Source organism: Oncorhynchus kisutch, unplaced genomic scaffold, assembly GCF_002021735.2.
Source record: "Oncorhynchus kisutch isolate 150728-3 unplaced genomic scaffold, Okis_V2 Okis03b-Okis08b_hom, whole genome shotgun sequence".
Classification (NCBI taxonomy): Eukaryota; Metazoa; Chordata; class Actinopteri; order Salmoniformes; family Salmonidae; genus Oncorhynchus; species Oncorhynchus kisutch.
In genome coordinates, this window is record NW_022261980.1 from 18,193,768 (window position 1) to 18,215,717 (window position 21,950).

Below are 21,950 nucleotides of genomic sequence, written 5' to 3' on the forward strand. Positions count from 1 at the left end.
AGACTGGTTCTGTTAGTTCCTAGATGAGTTTCCTGGAACAGACTGGAACAGACTGGTTCTGTTAGTTACTAGATGAGTTTCCTGGAACAGACTGGTTATGTTAGTTCCTATCTGAGTTTCCTGGAACAGACTGGTTCTGTTTGTTCCTGGAAACTCATCTAGGAACTGACTGGAACAGACTGGTTCTGTTAGTTACTAGATGAGTTTCCTGGAACAGACTGGTTCTGTTAGTTCCTAGATGAGTTTCCTGGAACAGACTGGTTCTGTTAGTTCCTGGAAACTCATCTAGGAACTAACAGAACCAGTCTGTTCCAGGAAACTCATCTAGTAACTAACAGAACCAGTCTGGTCCAGGAAACTCATCTAGGAACTAACAGAACCAGTCTGTTCAAGGAAACTCATCTAGGAACTAACAGAACCAGTCTGTTCCAGGAAACTCATCTAGGAACTAACAGAACCAGTCTGTTCCAGGAAACTCATCTAGTAACTAACAGAACCAGTCTGTTCCAGTCAGTTCCTAGATGAGTTTCCTGGAACAGACTGGTTCTGTTAGTTCCTAGATGAGTTTCCTGGAACAGACTGGAGCAGACTGGTTCTGTTAGTTCCTAGATGAGTTTCCTGGAACAGACTGGTTCTGTTAGTTCCTAGATGAGTTTCCTGGAACAGACTGGTTCTGTTAGTTCCTAGATGAGTTTCCTTGAACAGACTGGTTATGTTAGTTCCTAGATGAGTTTCCTGGAACAGACTGGTTCTGTTAGTTCCTAGATGAGTTTCCTGGAACAGACTGGAGCAGACTGGTTCTGTTAGTTCCTAGATGAGTTTCCTGGAACAGACTGGAACAGACTGGTTCTGTTAGTTCCTAGATGAGTTTCCTGGACCAGACTGGTTCTGTTAGTTCCTAGATGAGTTTCCTGGAACAGACTGGTTCTGTTAGTTCCCAGATGAGTTTCCTGGACCAGACTGGTTCTGTTAGTTCCTAGATGAGTTTCCTGGACCAGACTGGTTCTGTTAGTTCCTAGATGAGTTTCCTTGAACAGACTGGTTCTGTTAGTTCCTAGATGAGTTTCCTGGAACATACTGGAACAGACTGGTTCTGTTAGTTCCTAGATGAGTTTCCTGGACCAGACTGGTTCTGTTAGTTCCTAGATGAGTTTCCTGGACCAGACTGGTTCTGTTAGTTCCTAGATGAGTTTCCTGGAACAGACTGGTTCTGTTAGTTCCTAGATGAGTTTCCTGGACCTTACAGGAACAGACTTGTTCATTCACCTCTTTCTCAGAGTACTGAGACCTTTAGTTTAATAAAGAGGACAGAGAGACAGAACAGCTCAGAGTACTGAGACCTTTAGTTTTATGAAGAGGACAGAGTAGTGTAGAGTGAATCTGTACCAACCTGGCCAGTTATAAATATTTATGTAACATGTCTTTGTGTTGTTCAAACCAAACTGTCTCACAGTCCCAGACTGGATCTGTCTTCTGCCGACACTGTCTTTCTGCCAACACTGTCCTCTGCCAACAGCCAAGGCTACATCCCTACAATCCTGTCTCTGTGTTGCCATGTCCCTAATCCCTGTCTCTGTGTTGCCATGTCCCTAATCCCTGTCTCTGTGTTTCCATGTCCCTAATCCCCGTCTCTGTGTTGCCATGTCCCTAATCCCCGTCTCTGTGTTGCCATGTCCCTAATCCCCGTCTCTGTGTTGCCATGTCCCTAATCCCCGTCTCTGTGTTGCCATGTCCCTAATCCCCGTCTCTGTGTTGCCATGTCCCTAATCCCTGTCTCTGTGTTCAAATCAAATCAAATTTTATTTGTCACATACACATGGTTAGCAGATGTTAATGTGAGTGTAGCGAAATGCTTGTGCTTCTAGTTCCGACAATGCAGTAATAACGAACAAGTAATCTAACTAACAATTCCAAAAAACTACTGTCTTATACACAGTGTAAGGGGATAAAGAATATGTACATAAGGATATATGAATGAGTGATGGTACAGAGCAGCATAGGCAAGATACAGTAGATGATATCGAGTACAGTATATACATATGAGATGAGTATGTAAACCAAGTGGCATAGTTAAAGTGGCTAGTGATACATGTATTACATAAGGATGCAGTCGATGATATAGAGTACAGTATCTACGTATGCATATGAGATGAATAATGTAGGGTAAGTAACATTATATAAGGTAGCATTGTTTAAAGTGGCTAGTGATATATTTACATCATTTCCCATCAATTCCCATTATTAAAGTGGCTGGAGTAGAGTCAGTGTCATTGACAGTGTGTTGGCAGTAGCCACTCAATGTTAGTGGTGGCTGTTTAACAGTCTGATGGCCTTGAGATAGAAGCTGTTTTTCAGTCTCTCGGTCCCAGCTTTGATGCACCTGTACTGACCTCGCCTTCTGGATGACAGCGGGGTGAACAGGCAGTGGCTCAGGTGGTTGATGTCCTTGATGATCTTTATGGCCTTCCTGTAGCATCGGGTGGTGTAGGTGTCCTGGAGGGCAGGTAGTTTGCCCCCGGTGATGCGTTGTGCAGACCTCACTACCCTCTGGAGAGCCTTACGGTTGAGGGCGGTGCAGTTGCCATACCAGGCGGTGATACAGCCCGCCAGGATGCTCTCGATTGTGCATCTGTAGAAGTTTGTGAGTGCTTTTGGTGACAAGCCGAATTTCTTCAGCCTCCTGAGGTTGAAGAGGCGCTGCTGCGCCTTCCTCACGATGCTGTCTGTGTGAGTGGACCAATTCAGTTTGTCTGATGTGTATGCCGAGGAACTTAAAACTTGCTACCCTCTCCACTACTGTTCCATCGATGTGGATGGGGGGGTGTTCCCTCTGCTGTTTCCTGAAGTCCACAATCATCTCCTTAGTTTTGTTGACGTTGAGTGTGAGGTTATTTTCCTGACACCACACTCCGAGGGCCCTCACCTCCTCCCTGTAGGCCGTCTCGTCGTTGTTGGTAATCAAGCCTACCACTGTTGTGTCGTCCGCAAACTTGATGATTGAGTTGGAGGCGTGCGTGGCCACGCAGTCGTGGGTGAACAGGGAGTACAGGAGAGGGCTCAGAACGCACCCTTGTGGGGCCCCAGTGTTGAGGATCAGCGGGGAGGAGATGTTGTTGCCTACCCTCACCACCTGGGGGCGGCCCGTCAGGAAGTCCAGTACCCAGTTGCACAGGGTGGGGTCGAAACCCAGGGTCTCGAGCTTGATGACGAGCTTGGAGGGTACTATGGTGTTGAATGCCGAGCTGTAGTCGATGAACAGCATTCTCACATAGGTATTCCTCTTGTCCAGATGGGTTAGGGCAGTGTGCAGTGTGGTTGAGATTACATCGTCTGTGGACCTATTTGGGCGGTAAGCAAATTGGAGTGGGTCTAGGGTGTCAGGTAGGGTGGAGGTGATATGGTCCTTGACTAGTCTCTCAAAGCACTTCATGATGACGGATGTGAGTGCTACGGGGCGGTAATCGTTCAGTTACCTTAGCTTTCTTGGGAACAGGAACAATGGTGGCCCTCTTGAAGCATGTGGGAACAGCAGACTGGTATAGGGATTGATTGAATATGTCCGTAAACACACCGGCCAGCTGGTCTGCGCATGCTCTGAGGGCGCGGCTGGGGATGCCGTCTGGGCCTGCAGCCTTGCGAGGGTTAACACGTTTAAATGTCTTACTCACTTTGGCTGCAGTGAAGGAGAGACCGCATGTTTTCGTTGCAGGCCGTGTCAGTGGCACTGTATTGTCCTCAAAGCGGGCCAAAAAGTTATTTAGTCTGCCTGGGAGCAAGACATCCTGGTCCGTGACTGGGCTGGGTTTCTTCCTGTAGTCCGTGATTGACTGTAGACCCTGCCACATGCCTCTTGTGTCTGAGCCGTTGAATTGAGATTCTACTTTGTCTCTGTACTGGCGCTTAGCTTGTTTGATAGCCTTGCGGAGGGAATAGCTGCACTGTTTGTATTCAGTCATGTTACCAGACACCTTGCCCTGATTAAAAGCAGTGGTTCGCGCCTTCAGTTTCACACGAATGCTGCCATCAATCCACGGTTTCTGGTTAGGGAATGTTTTAATCGTTGCTATGGGAACAACATCTTCAACGCACGTTCTAATGAACTCGCACACCGAATCAGCGTATTCGTCAATGTTGTCTGACGCAATACGAAACATCTCCCAGTCCACGTGATGGAAGCAGTCTTGGAGTGTGGAGTCAGCTTGGTCAGACCAGCATGGACAGACCTTAGCGTGGGAGCTTCTTGTTTTAGTTTCTGTCTGTAGGCAGGGATCAACAAAATGGAGTCGTGGTCAGCTTTTCCGAAAGGGGGGTGGGGCAGGGCCTTATATGTTGCCGTGTTGCCGTGTCCCTAATCCCTGTCTGTTGCCGTGTCCTAGTCTCTGTGTTGCCGTGTCCTAGTCTCTGTGTTGCCGTGTCCTAGTCTCTGTGTTGCCGTGTCCTAGTCTTTGTGTTGCCGTGTCCTAGTCTCTGTGTTGCCGTGTCCTAGTCTCTGTGTTGCCGTGTCCTAGTCTTTGTGTTGCCGTGTCCTAGTCTCTGTGTTGCCGTGTCCTAGTCTCTGTGTTGCCGTGTCCTAGTCTCTGTGTTGCCGTGTCCTAGTCTCTGTGTTGCCGTGTCCTAGTCTCTGTGTTGCCGTGTCCTAGTCTCTGTGTTGCCGTGTCCTAGTCTCTGTGTTGCCGTGTCCTAGTCTCTGTGTTGCCGTGTCCTAGTCTCTGTGTTGCCGTGTCCTAGTCTCTGTGTGTCCCTGATCCCCGTCTCTGTGTTGCCATGTCTAATCCCTGTCTCCTGTCTCTGTGTTGCAGTGTCCCTGATCCCCGTCTCTGTGTTGCCGTGTCCCTAATCCCTGTCTCCTGTCTCTGTGTTGCCATGTCCCTGATCCCTGTCTCTGTGTTTCCGTGTCCCTAATCCCTGTCTCTGTGTTGCCATGTCTAATCCCTGTCTCCTGTCTCTGTGTTGCCATGTCCCTGATCCCTGTCTCTGTGTTGCCATGTCCCTAATCCCTGTCTCTGTGTTGCCATGTCCCTAATCCCTGTCTCTGTGTTGCCATGTCCCTAATCCCCGTCTCTGTGTTGCCATGTCCCTAATCCCCGTCTCTGTGTTGCCATGTCCCTAATCCCCGTCTCTGTGTTGCCATGTCCCTAATCCCCATCTCTGTGTTGCCGTGTCCCTAATCCCTGTCTCTGTGTTGCCATGTCCCTAATCCCTGTCTCTGTGTTGACGTGTCCCTAATCCCTGTCTCCTGTCTCTGTGTTGACGTGTCCCTAATCCCCGTCTCTGTGTTGCCATGTCCCTAATCCCCGTCTCTGTGTTGCCATGTCCCTAATCCCTGTCTCTGTGTTGCCATGTCCTTAATCCCTGTCTCCTGTCTCTGTGTTGCCGTGTCCCTAATCCCTGTCTCCTGTCTCTGTGTTGCCGTGTCCCTAATCCCTGTCTCTGTGTTGACGTGTCCCTAATCCCTGTCTCTGTGTTGCCATGTCCCTAATCCCCGTCTCTGTGTTGCCATGTCCCTAATCCATGTCTCTGTGTTGCCATGTCCCTCATCCCTGTCTCATGTCTCTGTGTTGCCATTTCTAATCCCTGTCTCCTGTCTCTGTGTTTTCCAGTGAGGCCCAGTGATGACGAGGACCAACAGGAGAAGGCTCTGTCCCAGGCGTATGATGCCATGCCAGATGGCCGCTCCCCACTCGACATCCTCAGGAAGATAGAGGAGAGACGACAAATCGGTAAGGCTCCAAACCCAATGCCGTGTTTAAACAGGTCCTTTATGTGGTTTAGGTCTAGATACAGTCATTATATAGTCCCTGACTGTCTGGACTCTACACACTGTCATTTATATAGTCCCTGACTGTCTGGACTCTACACACTGACTGTCATGTATATAGTCCTTGACTGTCTGGACTCAACACCCTGTCATTTATATAGTCCCTGACTGTCTGGACTCTACACACTGTCATTTATATAGTCCTTGACTGTCTGGACTCTACACACTGACTGTCATTTATATAGTCCTGACTGTCTGGACTCTACACACTGACTGTCATTTATATAGTCCCTGACTGTCTGGACTCTACACACTGTCATTTATATAGTCCCTGACTGTCTGGACTCTACACACTGACTGTCATTTATATAGTCCCTGACTGTCTGGACTCTACACACTGTCATTTATATAGTCCTTGACTGTCTGGACTCTACACACTGACTGTCATTTATATAGTCCTGACTGTCTGGACTCTACACACTGTCATTTATATAGTCCCTGACTGTCTGGACTCTACACACTGTCATTTATATAGTCCCTGACTGTCTGGACTCAACACCCTGTCATTTATATAGCCCCTGACGGTCTGGACTCTACACACTGACTGTCATTTATATAGTCCCTGACTGTCTGGACTCTACACACTGTCATTTATTTACTCCTTGACTGTCTGGACTCTACACACATGACTGTCATTTATATAGTCCCTGACTGTCTGGACTCTACACACTGTCATTTATATAGTCCCTGACTGTCTGGACTCTACACACTGTCATACATATAGTCCCTGACTGTCTGGACTCTACACACATGACTGTCATTTATATAGTCCCTGACTGTCTGGACTCTACACACTGTCATTTATATAGTCCCTAACTGTCTGGACTCTACACACATGACTGTCATTTATATAGTCCCTGACTGTCTGGACTCTACACACTGACTGTCATTTATATAGTCCTGACTGTCTGGACTCAACACCCTGTCATTTCTATAGTCCCTGACTGTCTGGACTCTACACACTGTCATTTATATAGTCCCTGACTGTCTGGACTCTACACACTGTCATTTATATAGTCCTTGATTGTCTGGACTCTACACACATGACTGTCATTTATATAGTCCCTGACTGTCTGGACTCTACACACTGTCATTTATATAGTCCTTGACTGTCTGGACTCTACACACATGACTGTCATTTATATAGTCCCTGACTGTCTGGACTCTACACACTGTCATTTATATAGTCCCTGACTGTCTGGACTCTACACACATGACTGTCATTTATATAGTCCCTGACTGTCTGGACTCTACACACTGACTGTCATTTATATAGTCCCTGACTGTCTGGACTCTACACACTGTCATTTATATAGTCCCTGACTGTCTGGACTCTACACACTGTCATTTATATAGTCCCTGACTGTCTGGACTCTACACACTGTCATTTATATAGTCCCTGACTGTCTGGACTCTACACACTGACTGTCATTTATATAGTCCCTGACTGTCTGGACTCTACACACTGACTGTCATTTATAAAGTCCCTGACTGTCTGGACTCTACACACAGACTGTCATTTATATAGTCCTGACTGTCTGGACTCTACACACTGACTGTCATTTATATAGTCCCTGACTGTCTGGACTCTACACACTGACTGTCATTTATATAGTCCTGACTGTCTGGACTCTACACACATGACTGTCATTTATATAGTCCCTGACTGTCTGGACTCTACACACTGTCATGCATATAGTCCCTGACTGTCTGGACTCTACACACATGACTGTCATTTATATAGTCCCTGACTGTCTGGACTCTACACACTGTCATTTATATAGTCCCTAACTGTCTGGACTCTACACACATGACTGTCATTTATATAGTCCCTGACTGTCTGGACTCTACACACTGACTGTCATTTATATAGTCCTGACTGTCTGGACTCAACACCCTGTCATTTATATAGTCCCTGACTGTCTGGACTCTACACACTGTCATTTATATAGTCCCCGACTGTCTGGACTCTACACACTGACTGTCATTTATATAGTCCCTGACTGTCTGGACTCTACACACTGACTGTCATTTATATAGTCCCTGACTGTCTGGACTCTACACACTGTCATTTATATAGTCCTTGACTGTCTGGACTCTACACACTGTCATTTATATAGTCCCTGACTGTCTGGACTCTACACACTGTCATTTATATAGTCCCTGACTGTCTGGACTCTACACACTGTCATTTATATAGTCCCTGACTGTCTGGACTCTACACACTGACTGTCATTTATATAGTCCTGACTGTCTGGACTCTACACACTGACTGTCATTTATATAGTCCCTGACTGTCTGGACTCTACACACTGACTGTCATTTATATAGTCCTGACTGTCTGGACTCTACACACTGACTGTCATTTATATAGTCCCTGACTGTCTGGACTCTACACCCTGTTATCACCTGGTACCCCGTGTGTATATAGCCATGTTATCAACTGGTACCCCTTGTGTATATAGCCATGTTATCACCCGGTACCCCGTGTGTATATAGCCATGTTATCACCTGGTACCCCGTGTGTATATAGCCATGTTATCACCTGGTACCCCGTGTGTATAGCCCCGTTATCACCTGGTACCCCGTGTGTATATAGCCATGTTATCACATGGTACCCCGTGTGTATATAGCCATGTTATCACCTGGTACCCCGTGTGTATATAGCCATGTTATCACCTGGTACCCCGTGTGTATATAGCCATGTTATCACCTGGTACCCCGTGTGTATATAGCCATGTTATCACCTGGTACCCCGTGTGTATATAGCCATGTTATCACCTGGTACCCCGTGTGTATATAGCCATGTTATCACCTGGTACCCGGTGTTTATATAGCCATGTTATCACCTGGTACCCTGTGTGTATATAGCCATGTTATCACCTGGTACCCGGTGTGTATATAGCCATGTTATCACCTGGTACCCCTCCACCTCCCTCCCCTCCTCTCCTCCACCTCCCCGTTAATTCCTCCTCCCTCCTCCACCTCCCTACTCCTTCCCCAGGTAAGGCCCACCTGCGGCGGGCTGTGATAGGTCATGAGGAGGGTCTGAGGATCCATAGTCTGTGTCGTCACCTCAGGAAGCTGGATGTGCTCCAGGCCATCCTCCAGGCCAGTCACAACCGTTCCCTGGCCAAGTTCAATGACAACAACCGAGAGGACGAGTTCACAGACTACCTGGAGGCTCCAGACATCATCTGTGAGTCAATCAATCAATCAATTGTATTTGTGAAGCACCAGACATCGTCTGTAAGTGAACCTCTTATTGGGAACTCAACCAACCAATCAATCAATCAATCAACCAACCACTCAATCAACAAATCAATCAACCAACCAATCAACCACTCAATCAACCTCATTTAAAAACCTTTTTACATGGTCATCAGCTCTGGCTCCACATCACTGTTGATTCAAGACAACTGACTGTCATTAGAGAGACCGAGGGAGTCTGACTGTTGGACCTCATGTCATTGGAGAGACCGAGGGGGTCTGACTGTCAAATAAATGTACCTCATGTCATTGGAGAGACAGAGGGTGTCTGACTGTCAAATGTACCTCATATCATTGGAGAGACCGAGGGGGTCTGTCTGTTGGACCTCATGTCATTGGAGAGACCGAGGGGGTCTGACTGTTGGACCTCATGTCATTGGAGAGACCGAGTGGGTGTGACTGTTGGACCTCATGTCATTGGAGAGACAGAGGGGGTGTGACTGTTGGACCTCATTACAATGGGTCTGTTCCATCGGTGGTGTGGATTGTAAGACTAGACATACAATGTAACTTCCTGGTTGGTTCTCATGTGAAACAACCTAATAACCTTTTAAACAGCTGTTTAGTAGGTCCAGGATGTTGTGATACTGTAATGTTTACAGTGTGGCCATGCGCTCCCTGTCGTGCTGAACCCCAGAGGACGTTGGCAGGTTGTGTTGTTGTGGTAATAAACAGACCTGTTTTCCCTCCTCAGCTAAAACGGAGCACAAGGCAGAGATGGAAACGCCCATGTCCACAAAGGTGAAAGTCACAGACTTTTTCCGGAGGCTGGTATGTGGGCTTACTAATTTCTTTTAACATTTCAGGACTGCTGTTCCAGACACAGATTGTTAAAGCCTAGTCCTGGACTATGAAGCTTGGTGAATAGAGAATCACCAGTAACTCTTAAAACTCCTCTTATAGTCTGGGACTAAGATTAATCTGTGTCTGGGAAACCGTCCCGTCGTGTAAAATATCTACGGTCTATTCAGAAATTGGCATCACAAAGCTCTGGATTTGTGTGTTGTTGTTTTAAACAGTTAAATTCAGTTAAACTTTCTTTGAACACCCAGATGGTGTGGTGCTGTTTTCTGAATCCGCCCCAACAGAACCACTATGGCAGTACTAACATTAACCCTGGAGACAGTGACCCAACAGAACCACTATGGCAGTACTAACATTAACCCTGGAGACAGTGACTCAACAGAACCACTATGGCAGTACTAACATTAACCCTGGAGACAGTGACCCAACAGAACCACTATGGCAGTACTAACATTAACCCTGGAGACAGTGACCCAACAGAACCACTATGGCAGTACTAACATTAACCCTGGAGACAGTGACCCAACAGAACCACTATGGCAGTACTAACATTAACCCTGGAGACAGTGACCCAACAGAACCACTATGGCAGTACTAACATTAACCCTGGAGACAGTGACCCAACAGAACCACTATGGCAGTACTAACATTAACCCTGGAGACAGTGACCCAACAGAACCACTATGGCAGTACTAACATTAACCCTGGAGACAGTGACCCAACAGAACCACTATGGCAGTACTAACATTAACCCTGGAGACAGTGACCCAACAGAACCACTATGGCAGTACTAACATTAACCCTGGAGACAGTGATCCAACAGAACCACTGGCAGTACTAACATTAACCCTGGAGACAGTGATCCAACAGAACCACTATGGCAGTACTAACATTAACCCATGGTGTCCCAAACGCACCCTCATCTATTCCCTACATAGTGCCCTATCTTAGACCAGGTCCCTTAGTACCATTTGGAAGGCCCACTGTCAGTCCTATCAAGGTTTGGGGTGTCCATGGTAAGTTTTCATAACCTGCCCCTCCCCCTCCAGGGTCCTCTGTCAGTGTTCTCTGCTAAGCAACGGTGGACAGCTCCTCGTACCGTCAGGCTGAGACTGGAGGACAGAGACCTGGGCTTCACCCTGAGAGGAGACCCAGTACCTGTACAGGTTACCTCCCTGGACCCACTCTGCCCTGCCGCTGTGAGTCTGCTATACTACTGGTTACTGGGGGGGAAGGGTTAGGCTGACGCACTCTTAGGCTAATGGGGGGGAAGGGTTAGGCTGACGCACACTTAGCCTCAAGGAGGGAAGGGTTAGGCTGACGCACACTTAGCCTCAAGGAGGGAAGGGTTAGGCTGACGCACATTTAGGCTAATGGGGGGGAAGGGTTAGGCTGACGCACACTTAGGCTAATGGGGGGGAAGGGTTTGGCTGATGCACTCTTAGGCTCAAGGAGGGAAGGGTTAGGCTGACGCACACTTAGGCTAATGGGGGGGAAGGGTTAGGCTGATGCACACTTAGCCTCAAGGAGGGAAGGGTTAGGCTGACGCACATTTAGGCTAATGGGGGGGAAGGGTTAGGCTGACGCACACTTAGGCTAATGGGGGGGAAGGGTTTGGCTGACGCACTCTTAGGCTAATGGGGGGAAGGGTTAGGCTGACGCACATTTAGCCTCAAGGAGGGAAGGGTTAGGCTGACGCACATTTAGGCTAATGGGGGGGAAGGGTTAGGCTGACGCACACTTAGGCTAATGGGGGGAAGGGTTAGGCTGACGCACACTTAGGCTAATGGGGGGGGAAGGGTTAGGCTGACGCACACTTAGGCTAAAGGAGGGAAGGGTTAGGCTGACGCACATTTAGGCTAATGGGGGGGAAGGGTTAGGCTGACGCACACTTAGGCTAATGGGGGGGGAAGGGTTAGGCTGACGCACACTTAGGCTAAAGGAGGGAAGGGTTATGCTGACGCACATTTAGGCTAATGGGGGGAAGGGTTAGGCTGACGCACATTTAGGCTAATGGGGGGAAGGGTTAGGCTGACGCACACTTAGGCTAAAGGAGGGAAGGGTTAGGCTGACGCACACTTAGGCTAATGGGGGGAAGGGTTAGGCTGACGCACACTTAGGCTAAAGGAGGGAAGGGTTAGGCTGACGCACATTTAGGCTAATGGGGGGAAGGGTTAGGCTGACGCACACTTAGGCTAATGGGGGGAAGGGTTAGGCTGACGCACATTTAGGCTAAAGGAGGGAAGGGTTAGGCTGACGCACATTTAGGCTAAAGGAGGGAAGGGTTAGGCTGACGCACATTTAGGCTAATGGGGGGAAGGGTTAGGCTGACGCACACTTAGGCTAAAGGAGGGAAGGGTTAGGCTGACGCACACTTAGGCTAATGGGGGGAAGGGTTAGGCTGACGCACACTTAGCCTCAAGGAGGGAAGGGTTGTGTGCTTAGGGTTGTTGTCCTGTTGGAAGGTGAACCTCCACCACAGTCTGAGGTCCTGAGCGCTCTGGAGCAGGTTTCCATCAATGATCTCTCTGTACTTTACTCTGTTCATCTTTCCCTTGATCCTGACTAGTCTCCCTGTCCCTGCCACTGAAAAACACCCCCACAGCATGATGCAAACAAACAATAGTGTAAATTTATGTTTTTATTTCATTTTCCTTTTGTACTTCAAGTATTTTCACATCGTTACAACACTGTAAATAGACTTGTCTTTATTCTTTTTGGAACTTCCATGAGTGTAATGTTTACTGTTCATTTTTGATTATTTCACTCTTATGTTTTATTTCAGTTGCTTTGGAAATGTTAAAAACCTCCTTCCACCTATTGTTCATGACTAAATGTTGTTATCTCTCTGTTACCAGGTCGACGGGCTGAAAGAGGGGGACTACATTGTTGCCGTGGGAGACGCGGACTGTAAGTGGATGGTAGTGAGCGATGTGATGCGGCTGCTGAAGGATGTGGACGAGGACGGGATCGACATCCGCGTTGTTAGCTTGATGGACAGCGGCCTGCCCATGGTAAGGTCCGCCCTCTGGCTCTGATTGGCTCCCGAGGAAGCCTGGAAGGTCCTTATTGGCTCCCGAGGAAGCCTGGAAGGTCCTTATTGGCTCCCGAGGAAGCCTGGAAGGTCCTTATTGGCTCCCGAGGAAGCCTGGAAGGTTCTTTTTGGCTCCCGAGGAAGCCTGGAAGGTCCTTATTGGCTCCCGAGGAAGCCTGGAAGGTCCTTATTGGCTCCCGAGGAACCCTGGAAGGTCCTTATTGGCTCCAGAGGAAGCCTGGAAGGTCCTTATTGGCTCCAGAGGAAGCCTGGAAGGTCCTTATTGGCTCCCGAGGAAGCCTGGAAGGTCCTTATTGGCTCCCGAGGAAGCCTGGAAGGTCCTTATTGGCTCCCGAGGAAGCCTGGAAGGTCCTTATTGGCTCCCGAGGAAGCCTGGAAGGTCCTTATTGGCTCCCGAGGAAGCCTGGAAGGTCCTTATTGGCTCCCGAGGAAGCCTGGAAGGTCCTTATTGGCTCCCGAGGAAGCCTGGAAGGTCCTTATTGGCTCCCGAGGAAGCCTGGAAGGTCCTTATTGGCTCCCGAGGAAGCCTGGAAGGTCCTTATTGGCTCCCGAGGAAGCCTGCAAGGTCCTTATTGGCTCCCGAGGAAGCCTGGAAGGTCCTTATTGGCTCCTGAGGAAGCCTGGACGGTCACCCTTTCTTTCTCAGCTTGGTGATGAGGAGTTCCTCTCTTTCTTAGCTCTCGATGAGGAGTTCCTCTCTTTCTTAGCTCTCGATGAGGAGTTCCTCTCTTTCTTAGCTCTTGAGGAGGTCCTCTCTTTCTTAGCTCTCGATGAGGAGGTCCTCTCTCGATGAGAATCTCTCTCTCTCTCAGCTCTCGACGAGGAGTTCCTCTCTTTCTTAGCTCTCGATGAGGAGGCCTCTCTTTCTCAGCTTGGTGATGAGGAGGTCCTCTCTTTCTTAGCTCTCGATGAGGAGTTCCTTTCTTTCTCAGCTTGGTGATGAGGAGGTCCTCTCTCGATGAGTATCTCTCTCTCTCTCAGCTCTCGATGAGGAGTTCCTCTCTTTCTTAGCTCTCGATGAGGAGTTCCTCTCTTTCTCAGCTCTCGATGAGGAGGTCCTCTCTTTCTTAGCTCTTGAGGAGGTCCTCTCTTTCTTAGCTCTCGATGAGGAGGTCCTCTCTCGATGAGTATCTCTCTCTCTCTCAGCTCTCGATGAGGAGTACCTCTCTTTCTCAGCTTGGTGATGAGGAGTACCTCTCTTTCTCAGCTTGGTGATGAGGAGTACCTCTCTTTCTCAGCTTGGTGATGAGGAGTACCTCTCTTTCTCAGCTTGGTGATGAGGAGTACCTCTCTTTCTCAGCTTGGTGATGAGGAGTACCTCTCTCTCTCAGCTTGGTGATGAGGAGTACCTCTCTCTCTCAGCTTGGTGATGAGGAGTTCCTCTCTCTCTCAGCTTGGTGATGAGGAGTACCTCTCTTTCTCAGCTTGGTGATGAGGAGGTCCTCTCTCTCTCAGCTCTCGACGAGGAGGTCCTCTCTCTCTCAGCTCTCGACGAGGAGGTCCTCTCTCTCAGCTCTCGACGAGGAGGTCCTCTCTCTCTCAGCTCTCGACGAGGAGGTCCTCTCTCTCTCAGCTCTCGACGAGGAGGTCCTCTCTCTCTCAGCTCTCGACGAGGAGGTCCTCTCTCTCTCAGCTCTCGACGAGGAGGTCCTCTCTCTCTCAGCTCTCGACGAGGAGGTCCTCTCTCTCTCAGCTCTCGACGAGGAATGCCTCTCTCTCTCAGCTCTCGACGAGGAGGTCCTCTCTCTCTCAGCTCTCGACGAGGAGGTCCTCTCTCTCTCAGCTCTCGACGAGGAGGTCCTCTCTCTCTCAGCTCTCGACGAGGTGGTCCTCTCTCTCTCAGCGAGGAGGTCCTCTCTCTCTCAGCGAGGAGGTCCTCTCTCTCTCAGCGAGGAGGTCCTCTCTCTCTCAGCGAGGAGGTCCTCTCTCTCTCAGCTTGATGATTACAGACAGAAGGGGCAGTTTCCCATCTGAATGTGCTCTTCTTTTCATTTAGTCAAACGGATAAGTATTGCAGGAAGCGTTTTATATTATGTGACCAATACCCGGATTTTTGGGGGGAATATTTTTTAAACTCAAACAGTTTCACTCATTTAAGTAGAAATTAGAAATGTTTAGTCTTTAGCTGTAGTAATATCCTCTCTCCCTCTCTTCCTCTCTCTTATCTTCCTCTCCTTCTTCTCTCTCCCTCCCCTCCTACCTCTCTCCCTCCCCTCCTACCTCTCTCCCTCCCCTCCTACCTCTCTCCCTCCCCTCCCACCTCTCATCCCTCCCCTCCTCTCACCTCTCCCTCTCTTCCTCTCTCTTCCTCATCTTCCTCCATCCCCTCCTGTCTCACCTCTCCCTCCCCTCCTCTCTCACCTCTCTCCCTCATCTTCCTCTCCTTCTTCTCCCTCCCTCCCTCCCTCCCTCCCTCCCTCCCTCCCTCCCTCCCTCCCTCCCTCCCTCCCTCCCTCCCTCCCTCCCTCCCTCCCTCCCTCCCTCCCTCCCTCCCTCCCTCCCTCCCTCATCTTCCTCCCCTCCTCTCTCACCTCTCTCCCTCATTTTCCTCTCCTGCTCCTTCCCCTCAGCCCACTAAGAGTGCCACGTACTGCGGAGGTATATCTAAGACCTACTCTATGATCTGCCTGGCATTCGACGACGACAAGAGCCCCAAGGGCCGCAAGGTGACCAAGAAGGGCTCCTTCCTGTCCTGGGGCGTAAAGAACCATCTGAAGAGCTCCAGCACCCTGAGCCTCCCTACAGCAGACTACTCTGGAACACTGCCTTGGAACAAACCCTGTCCCACCTTCCCTTCCTCCAGCCCCTACAACGACTCCGCTCTTTACTAGAGAAGGAAACATACTGGACTGTACAGACACTCTACTGGGTTAGAGAATACTGTGTGACGGTCTCAAATGGCACCCTATTCTCCATATAGTGCAGTACTTTGGAGGTCTATGGGCTCTGGTCTAAAGTAGTGCACTCTATAGGAAATAGGGTGCCATTGGGCTCTGGTCTAAAGTAGTGCACTATATAGGGAATAGGGTGCCATTGTGGGCACACATGTTAAATCCACTTTAATCAGTGTAGAGGAAGAGGAGGAGACGGGTTAAAGAAGGATTTTCAAGCCTTGACATTTGAGACATGGATTGTATTTGTGTGCCAATCAGAGGGTGAATGGGCAAGACAAAATATTTAAGTGTCTTTAAACAGGGTATGGTTGTAGGTGTCGGGTGCACCGGTTTGTGTGAAGAACTGCAACGCTGCTGGGTTTTTCACACTCAACAGTTTCCCATGTGTATCAAGAATGGTCCACCACCCAAAGGACATCCAGCCATCTTGACACCACTGTGGGAAGCACTGGAGTCAACATGGACCAGCATCCCTGTGGAACGCTTTCAACACCTTGTAGAGTCCATGCCCCGACACATTGAGGCTGTTCTGGCACATTGAGGCTGTTCTAACACATTGAGGCTGTTCTGACACATTGAGGCTGTTCTGACAGAATGAGGCTGTTCTGACACATTGAGGTTGTTCTGACACATTGAGGCTGTTCTGGCACATTGAGGCTGTTCTAACACATTGAGGCTGTTCTGACACATTGAGGCTGTTCTGACACATTGAGGCTGTTCTGACACATTGAGGCTGTTCTGACACATTGAGGCCGTTCCGAGGGCAAAAAGGATGGCGGTGTCACTCTATATTAGGAAGGTGTTCTTAATGTTTTGTATACTCGGTGTGTTGATATTCTAATGTAAAAAATGTCAAGTTATACTATGTAGATATCCCACTATGTAGAAGGTGAAGGATGTAACTCTGAAACCAGGAAGTGATACGTCTGTAGTGAGTGTGTGATAGGCTAACACCGTGCGCTGTAAGCTGATGAAAATAGATTACTTTATTTTTTTATTTTTGTGTGTAATTTCTTGTTAAGACAATTACTGTGGTTGATATGAAGGAATATTGTGTGTGGTGGGCTGTTCTGATGTAGGCCTTGTGAAATCTCTGTGTTTTAGATTTTATTGGCATGTCAGGGGAGGGAGGGAGAGAAGGGGCCTGGGTTGAGGGGAAAAGAGGGAGGGATGGAGAGGGCGGCCTGAGCAGTGTAATAAACCAAAAGACCTCTGGGCCATCGAGACACAGCTCTCACCTAAGCTTCTGCCATTTTGTAATAGTGAGTTCTAACAAGCCTTTAAATGAAACTCGTTGTAGTTAAACACTAATATCCATCCCCCCTCCTCCTGTACTGCTGACCGGCAGCCATTTTGAAACTCGTCGTAGTTAAACACTAATATCCATCCCCTCCTCCTGTACTGCTGACCGGCAGCCATTTTAAACACTAATATCTTCCCCCTCCTCCTGTACTGCTGACTGGCAGCCATTTTGAAACTCGTCGTAGTTAAACACTAATATCCATCCCCTCCTCCTGTACTGCTGACCGGCAGCCATTTTAATGACAACCTTTCCTGGTAGAGCAGGGAGAAGTCTCCCTACCAGCGGACCGATGTGGTTCTATCTCTGTGGATGTTTGTGTAGTATTTGCTGGTAGAAATGAAGGCTATTTTGTAAAAGGGAAAAAGACTGGTTGTGTTGTCTGTTTTTTGTCTCCGGTGTTCAGTGTATTTGCAGATGATAACGTTAATATAACAGTATACAACAGGTTCATGTTAATTTCGCTCAGCCTGGGTTCCATCGAAGGGAAGAGTCCCTGTTTGATTCCACCATTGGGATTCTACTGGTCTCTAGTGGTCTCTATAGGTTTCTACTGGTTTCTACTGGTCTCTACTGGTTTCTACTGGTCTCTAGTGGTTTCTACTGGTTTCTGCTGGTCTCTAATGGTTTCTGCTGGTCTCTAGTGGTTTCTACTGGTCTCTAGTGGTTTCTACTGGTCTCTAGTGGTTTCTGCTGGTCTCTACTGGTTTCTACTGGTCTCTAGTGGTCTCTACTGGTTTCTACTGGTCTCTAGTGGTTTCTAGTGGTTTCTGCTGGTCTCTAATGGTTTCTGCTGGTCTCTAGTGGTTTCTACTGGTCTCTAGTGGTTTCTACTGGTCTCTAGTGGTCTCTACTGGTCTCTAGTGGTCTCTACTGGTCTCTAGTGGTCTCTACTGGATGCCCACCTGAACATTTTTCTGACACTGCAGTGTTGCACTTTCTTATCTACAAAGTAGATTATTATACGTTTTGATGATCTAATTATTTCTATAACAATAAAACCATCTGAATATCTGTGTGTGCATTGTAAAGCGTGTGTGCATTGTAAAGCGTTTGTGCATTGTAAAGCGTTTGTGGACGGTAAAGCGTGTGTGCATTGTAAAGCGTTTGTGGACGGTAAAGCGTGTGTGCATTGTAAAGCGTTTGTGGACGGTAAAGCGTTTGTGGACGGTAAAGCGTTTGTGGACGGCATTTGTAAAGTTGTGAAGTCTGTTGGCTGTTGCAAAGTAATGTATTTTCTGAGATCATTGTCTTCAAAGGGGTATGTAAAAAAAAAAGTATATATATTTTCACTGCGTTTCATCTTCTTTCAGGAAATGCCACTCGTGGCTTCCTGAATTCTACAAAGCAGCACATTGTGTGCAGGTCATAGGTACTCTAGGTTTGATTGTAAACACACCTGTTGTACCGAGGACAGTTACAATCCTTTTCTATTGCCCGTCCCATCTTTACTGAACTCAATTGTGGCTAAATAGTTGTTGTACAGTTTTTATCATGCTTGTGTAAACTACTCCAACTATTGCCTTGCTAGTAGAGTTTATAACCTTGCTAGTAGAGTTTATAACCTTGCTAGTAGAGTTTATAACCTTGCTAGTAGAGTTTATAACCTTGCTAGTAGAGTTTATAACCTTGCTAGTAGAGTTTATAACCTTGCTAGTAGAGTTTATAACCTTGCTAGTAGAGTTTATAACCTTGCTAGTAGAGTTTATAACCTTGCTAGTAGAGTTTATAACCTTGCTAGTAGAGTTTATAACCTTGCTAGTAGAGTTTATAACCTTGCTAGTAGAGTTTATAACCTTGCTAGTAGAGTTTATAACCTTGCTAGTAGAGTTTATAACCTTGCTAGTAGAGTTTATAACCTTGCTAGTAGAGTTTATAACCTTGCTAGTAGAGTTTATAACCTATAGCTGTCCTGCTCCAGTTATGTGTAAATATAAAGGCACATTATTATGAAGGAAAATGAATTGAAGGGCATTTTGACTTCATGTGTGTATGAATGGATATGATTGAGTTGATATATTATTGTAAAGTGTTTTTCTGTTGGGAGGCGTACAGTATACTGCATGATTATAAACTATTCATCTCTGTTGGGAGGCGTACAGTATACTGCATGATTATAAACTATTCATCTCTGTTGGGAGGCATATATTGAATATATCGTCACAGTCATGTTTTCTGTTGGGAGGCTTACACTGTTAATATCTACACAGTCATGTTTTCTGTTGAGAGGCTTACACTGTTAATATCTACACAGTCCTCATGTTTTCTGCAGTGGGGGGTACACCCCAAATGGCCCCCTATTCCCTATATAATGAGCCCATAGAGCGCTGGTTAGAAGTAGTTCACTCTACAGGGGATAGGAGGCCATTTTGGACGGACTCCTTGTTGTTGTTCTCCTGTTGGTTTCCATGGTTTCACTCTGTACCTCCTTTCTTACTGCACGATACAAAACAGCTGTGGTGACAATGTCTTGCTGTTGATCAATGTACCGTCATTATTTTATCATCGTGTATGTTTGTCCTCGGTCAACTTAAATCTCAATAAACTATGTGAATAAACTGAATAGATGAAGCATCTTTCTGCCTTCCATAGAGGGGGACATTACATCCATAGTGGAGTAGGTTGGAGCATCTTTCTGCCTTCCATAGAGGGGGACATTACATCCATAGTGGAGTAGGTTGGAGCATCTTTCTGCCTTCCATAGAGGGGGACATTACATCCATAGTGGAGTAGGTTGGAGCATCTTTCTGCCTTCCATATGGGGGGGGAGATTACATCCATAGTGGAGTAGGTTGGAGCATCTTTCTGCCTTCCATAGAGGGGGACATTACATCCATAGTGGAGTAGGTTGGAGCATCTTTCTGCCTTCCATAGAGGGGGACATTACATCCATAGTGGAGTAGGTTGGAGCATCTTTCTGCCTTCCATAGAGGGGGACATTACATCCATAGTGGAGTAGGTTGGAGCATCTTTCTGCCTTCCATAGAGGGGGACATTACATCCATAGTGGAGTAGGTTGGAGCATCTTTCTGCCTTCCATAGAGGGGGACATTACATCCATAGTGGAGTAGGTTGGAGCATCTTTCTGCCTTCCATAGAGGGGGACATTACATCCATAGTGGAGTAGGTTGGAGCATCTTTCTGCCTTCCATAGAGGGGGACATTACATCCATAGTGGAGTAGGTTGGAGCATCTTTCTGCCTTCCATAGAGGGGGACATTACATCCATAGTGGAGTAGGTTGGAGCATATTTCTGCCTTCCATAGGGGGACATTACATCCATAGTGGAGTAGGTTGGAGCATCTTTCTGCCTTCCATAGAGGGGGACATTACATCCATAGTGGAGTAGGTTGGAGCATCTTTCTGCCTTCCATAGAGGGGGACATTACATCCATAGTGGAGTAGGTTGGAACATCTTTCTGCCTTCCATAGAGGGGGACATTACATCCATAGTGGAGTAGGTTGGAGCATCTTTCTGCCTTCCATATGGGGGGGGGGACATTACATCCATAGTGGAGTAGGTTGGAGCATCTTTCTGCCTTCCATATGGGGGGGGACATTACATCCATAGTGGAGTAGGTTGGAGCATCTTTCTGCCTTCCATAGAGGGGGACATTACATCCATAGTGGAGTAGGTTGGAGCATCTTTCTGCCTTCCATGGGGGGGGACATTACATCCATAGTGGAGTAGGTTGGAGCATCTTTCTGCCTTCCATAGAGGGGGACATTACATCCATAGTGGAGTAGGTTGGAGCATATTTCTGCCTTCCATAGAGGGGGACATTACATCCATAGTGGAGTAGGTTGGAGCATCTTTCTGCCTTCCATGGGGGGGGACATTACATCCATAGTGGAGTAGGTTGGAGCATATTTCTGCCTTCCATAGAGGGGGACATTACATCCATAGTGGAGTAGGTTGGAGCATCTTTCTGCCTTCCATAGAGGGGGGGACATTACATCCATAGTGGAGTAGGTTGGAGCATCTTTCTGCCTTCCATAGAGGGGGGGGGGACATTACATCCATAGTGGAGTAGGTTGGAGCATCTTTCTGCCTTCCATAGGGGGGGGGGACATTACATCCATAGTGGAGTAGGTTGGAGCATCTTTCTGCCTTCCATAGAGGGGGACATTACATCCATAGTGGAGTAGGTTGGAGCATCTTTCTGCCTTCCATATGGGGGGGGGGACATTACATCCATAGTGGAGTAGGTTGGAGCATCTTTCTGCCTTCCATATGGGGGGGGACATTACATCCATAGTGGAGTAGGTTGGAGCATCTTTCTGCCTTCCATATGGGGGGGGGGGACATTACATCCATAGTGGAGTAGGTTGGAGCATCTTTCTGCCTTCCATAGAGGGGGACATTACATCCATAGTGGAGTAGGTTGGAGCATCTTTCTGCCTTCCATATGGGGGGGGACATTACATCCATAGTGGAGTAGGTTGGAGCATCTTTCTGCCTTCCATATGGGGGGGGACATTACATCCATAGTGGAGTAGGTTGGAGCATCTTTCTGCCTTCCATAGGGGGGGAACATTACATCCATAGTGGAGTAGGTTGGAGCATCTTTCTGCCTTCCATAGAGGGGGACATTACATCCATAGTGGAGTAGGTTGGAGCATCTTTCTGCCTTCCATAGAGGGGGACATTACATCCATAGTGGAGTAGGTTGGAACATCTTTCTGCCTTCCATATGGGGGGGGGACATTACATCCATAGTGGAGTAGGTTGGAGCATCTTTCTGCCTTCCATATGGGGGGGGGACATTACATCCATAGTGGAGTAGGTTGGAGCATCTTTCTGCCTTC

General features: G+C 47.8%; 1 protein-coding gene across 2 annotated transcripts in view; it reads left to right on the forward strand.

Moving 5' to 3' along the window:
- Nucleotides 1-19,095, forward strand: part of LOC109885826 (rhophilin-2-like) — an 85,481-nt gene extending 66,386 nt beyond the window's left edge. The window contains exons 10-15 of one of the 2 annotated variants that reach the window (XM_031812624.1): nt 5,601-5,720; nt 8,823-9,017; nt 9,783-9,859; nt 10,942-11,091; nt 12,751-12,906; nt 15,518-19,095. In XM_031812624.1, the coding sequence (XP_031668484.1) occupies nt 5,601-5,720; nt 8,823-9,017; nt 9,783-9,859; nt 10,942-11,091; nt 12,751-12,906; nt 15,518-15,778 (959 nt within the window). In that variant the 3' untranslated portion in view covers nt 15,779-19,095. The remainder of the gene's footprint in view (nt 1-5,600; nt 5,721-8,822; nt 9,018-9,782; nt 9,860-10,941; nt 11,092-12,750; nt 12,907-15,517) is intronic. The other variant, XM_031812625.1, reaches the window with a different exon arrangement.
- The last annotated feature ends 2,855 nt before the right edge of the window (nt 19,096-21,950 follow it).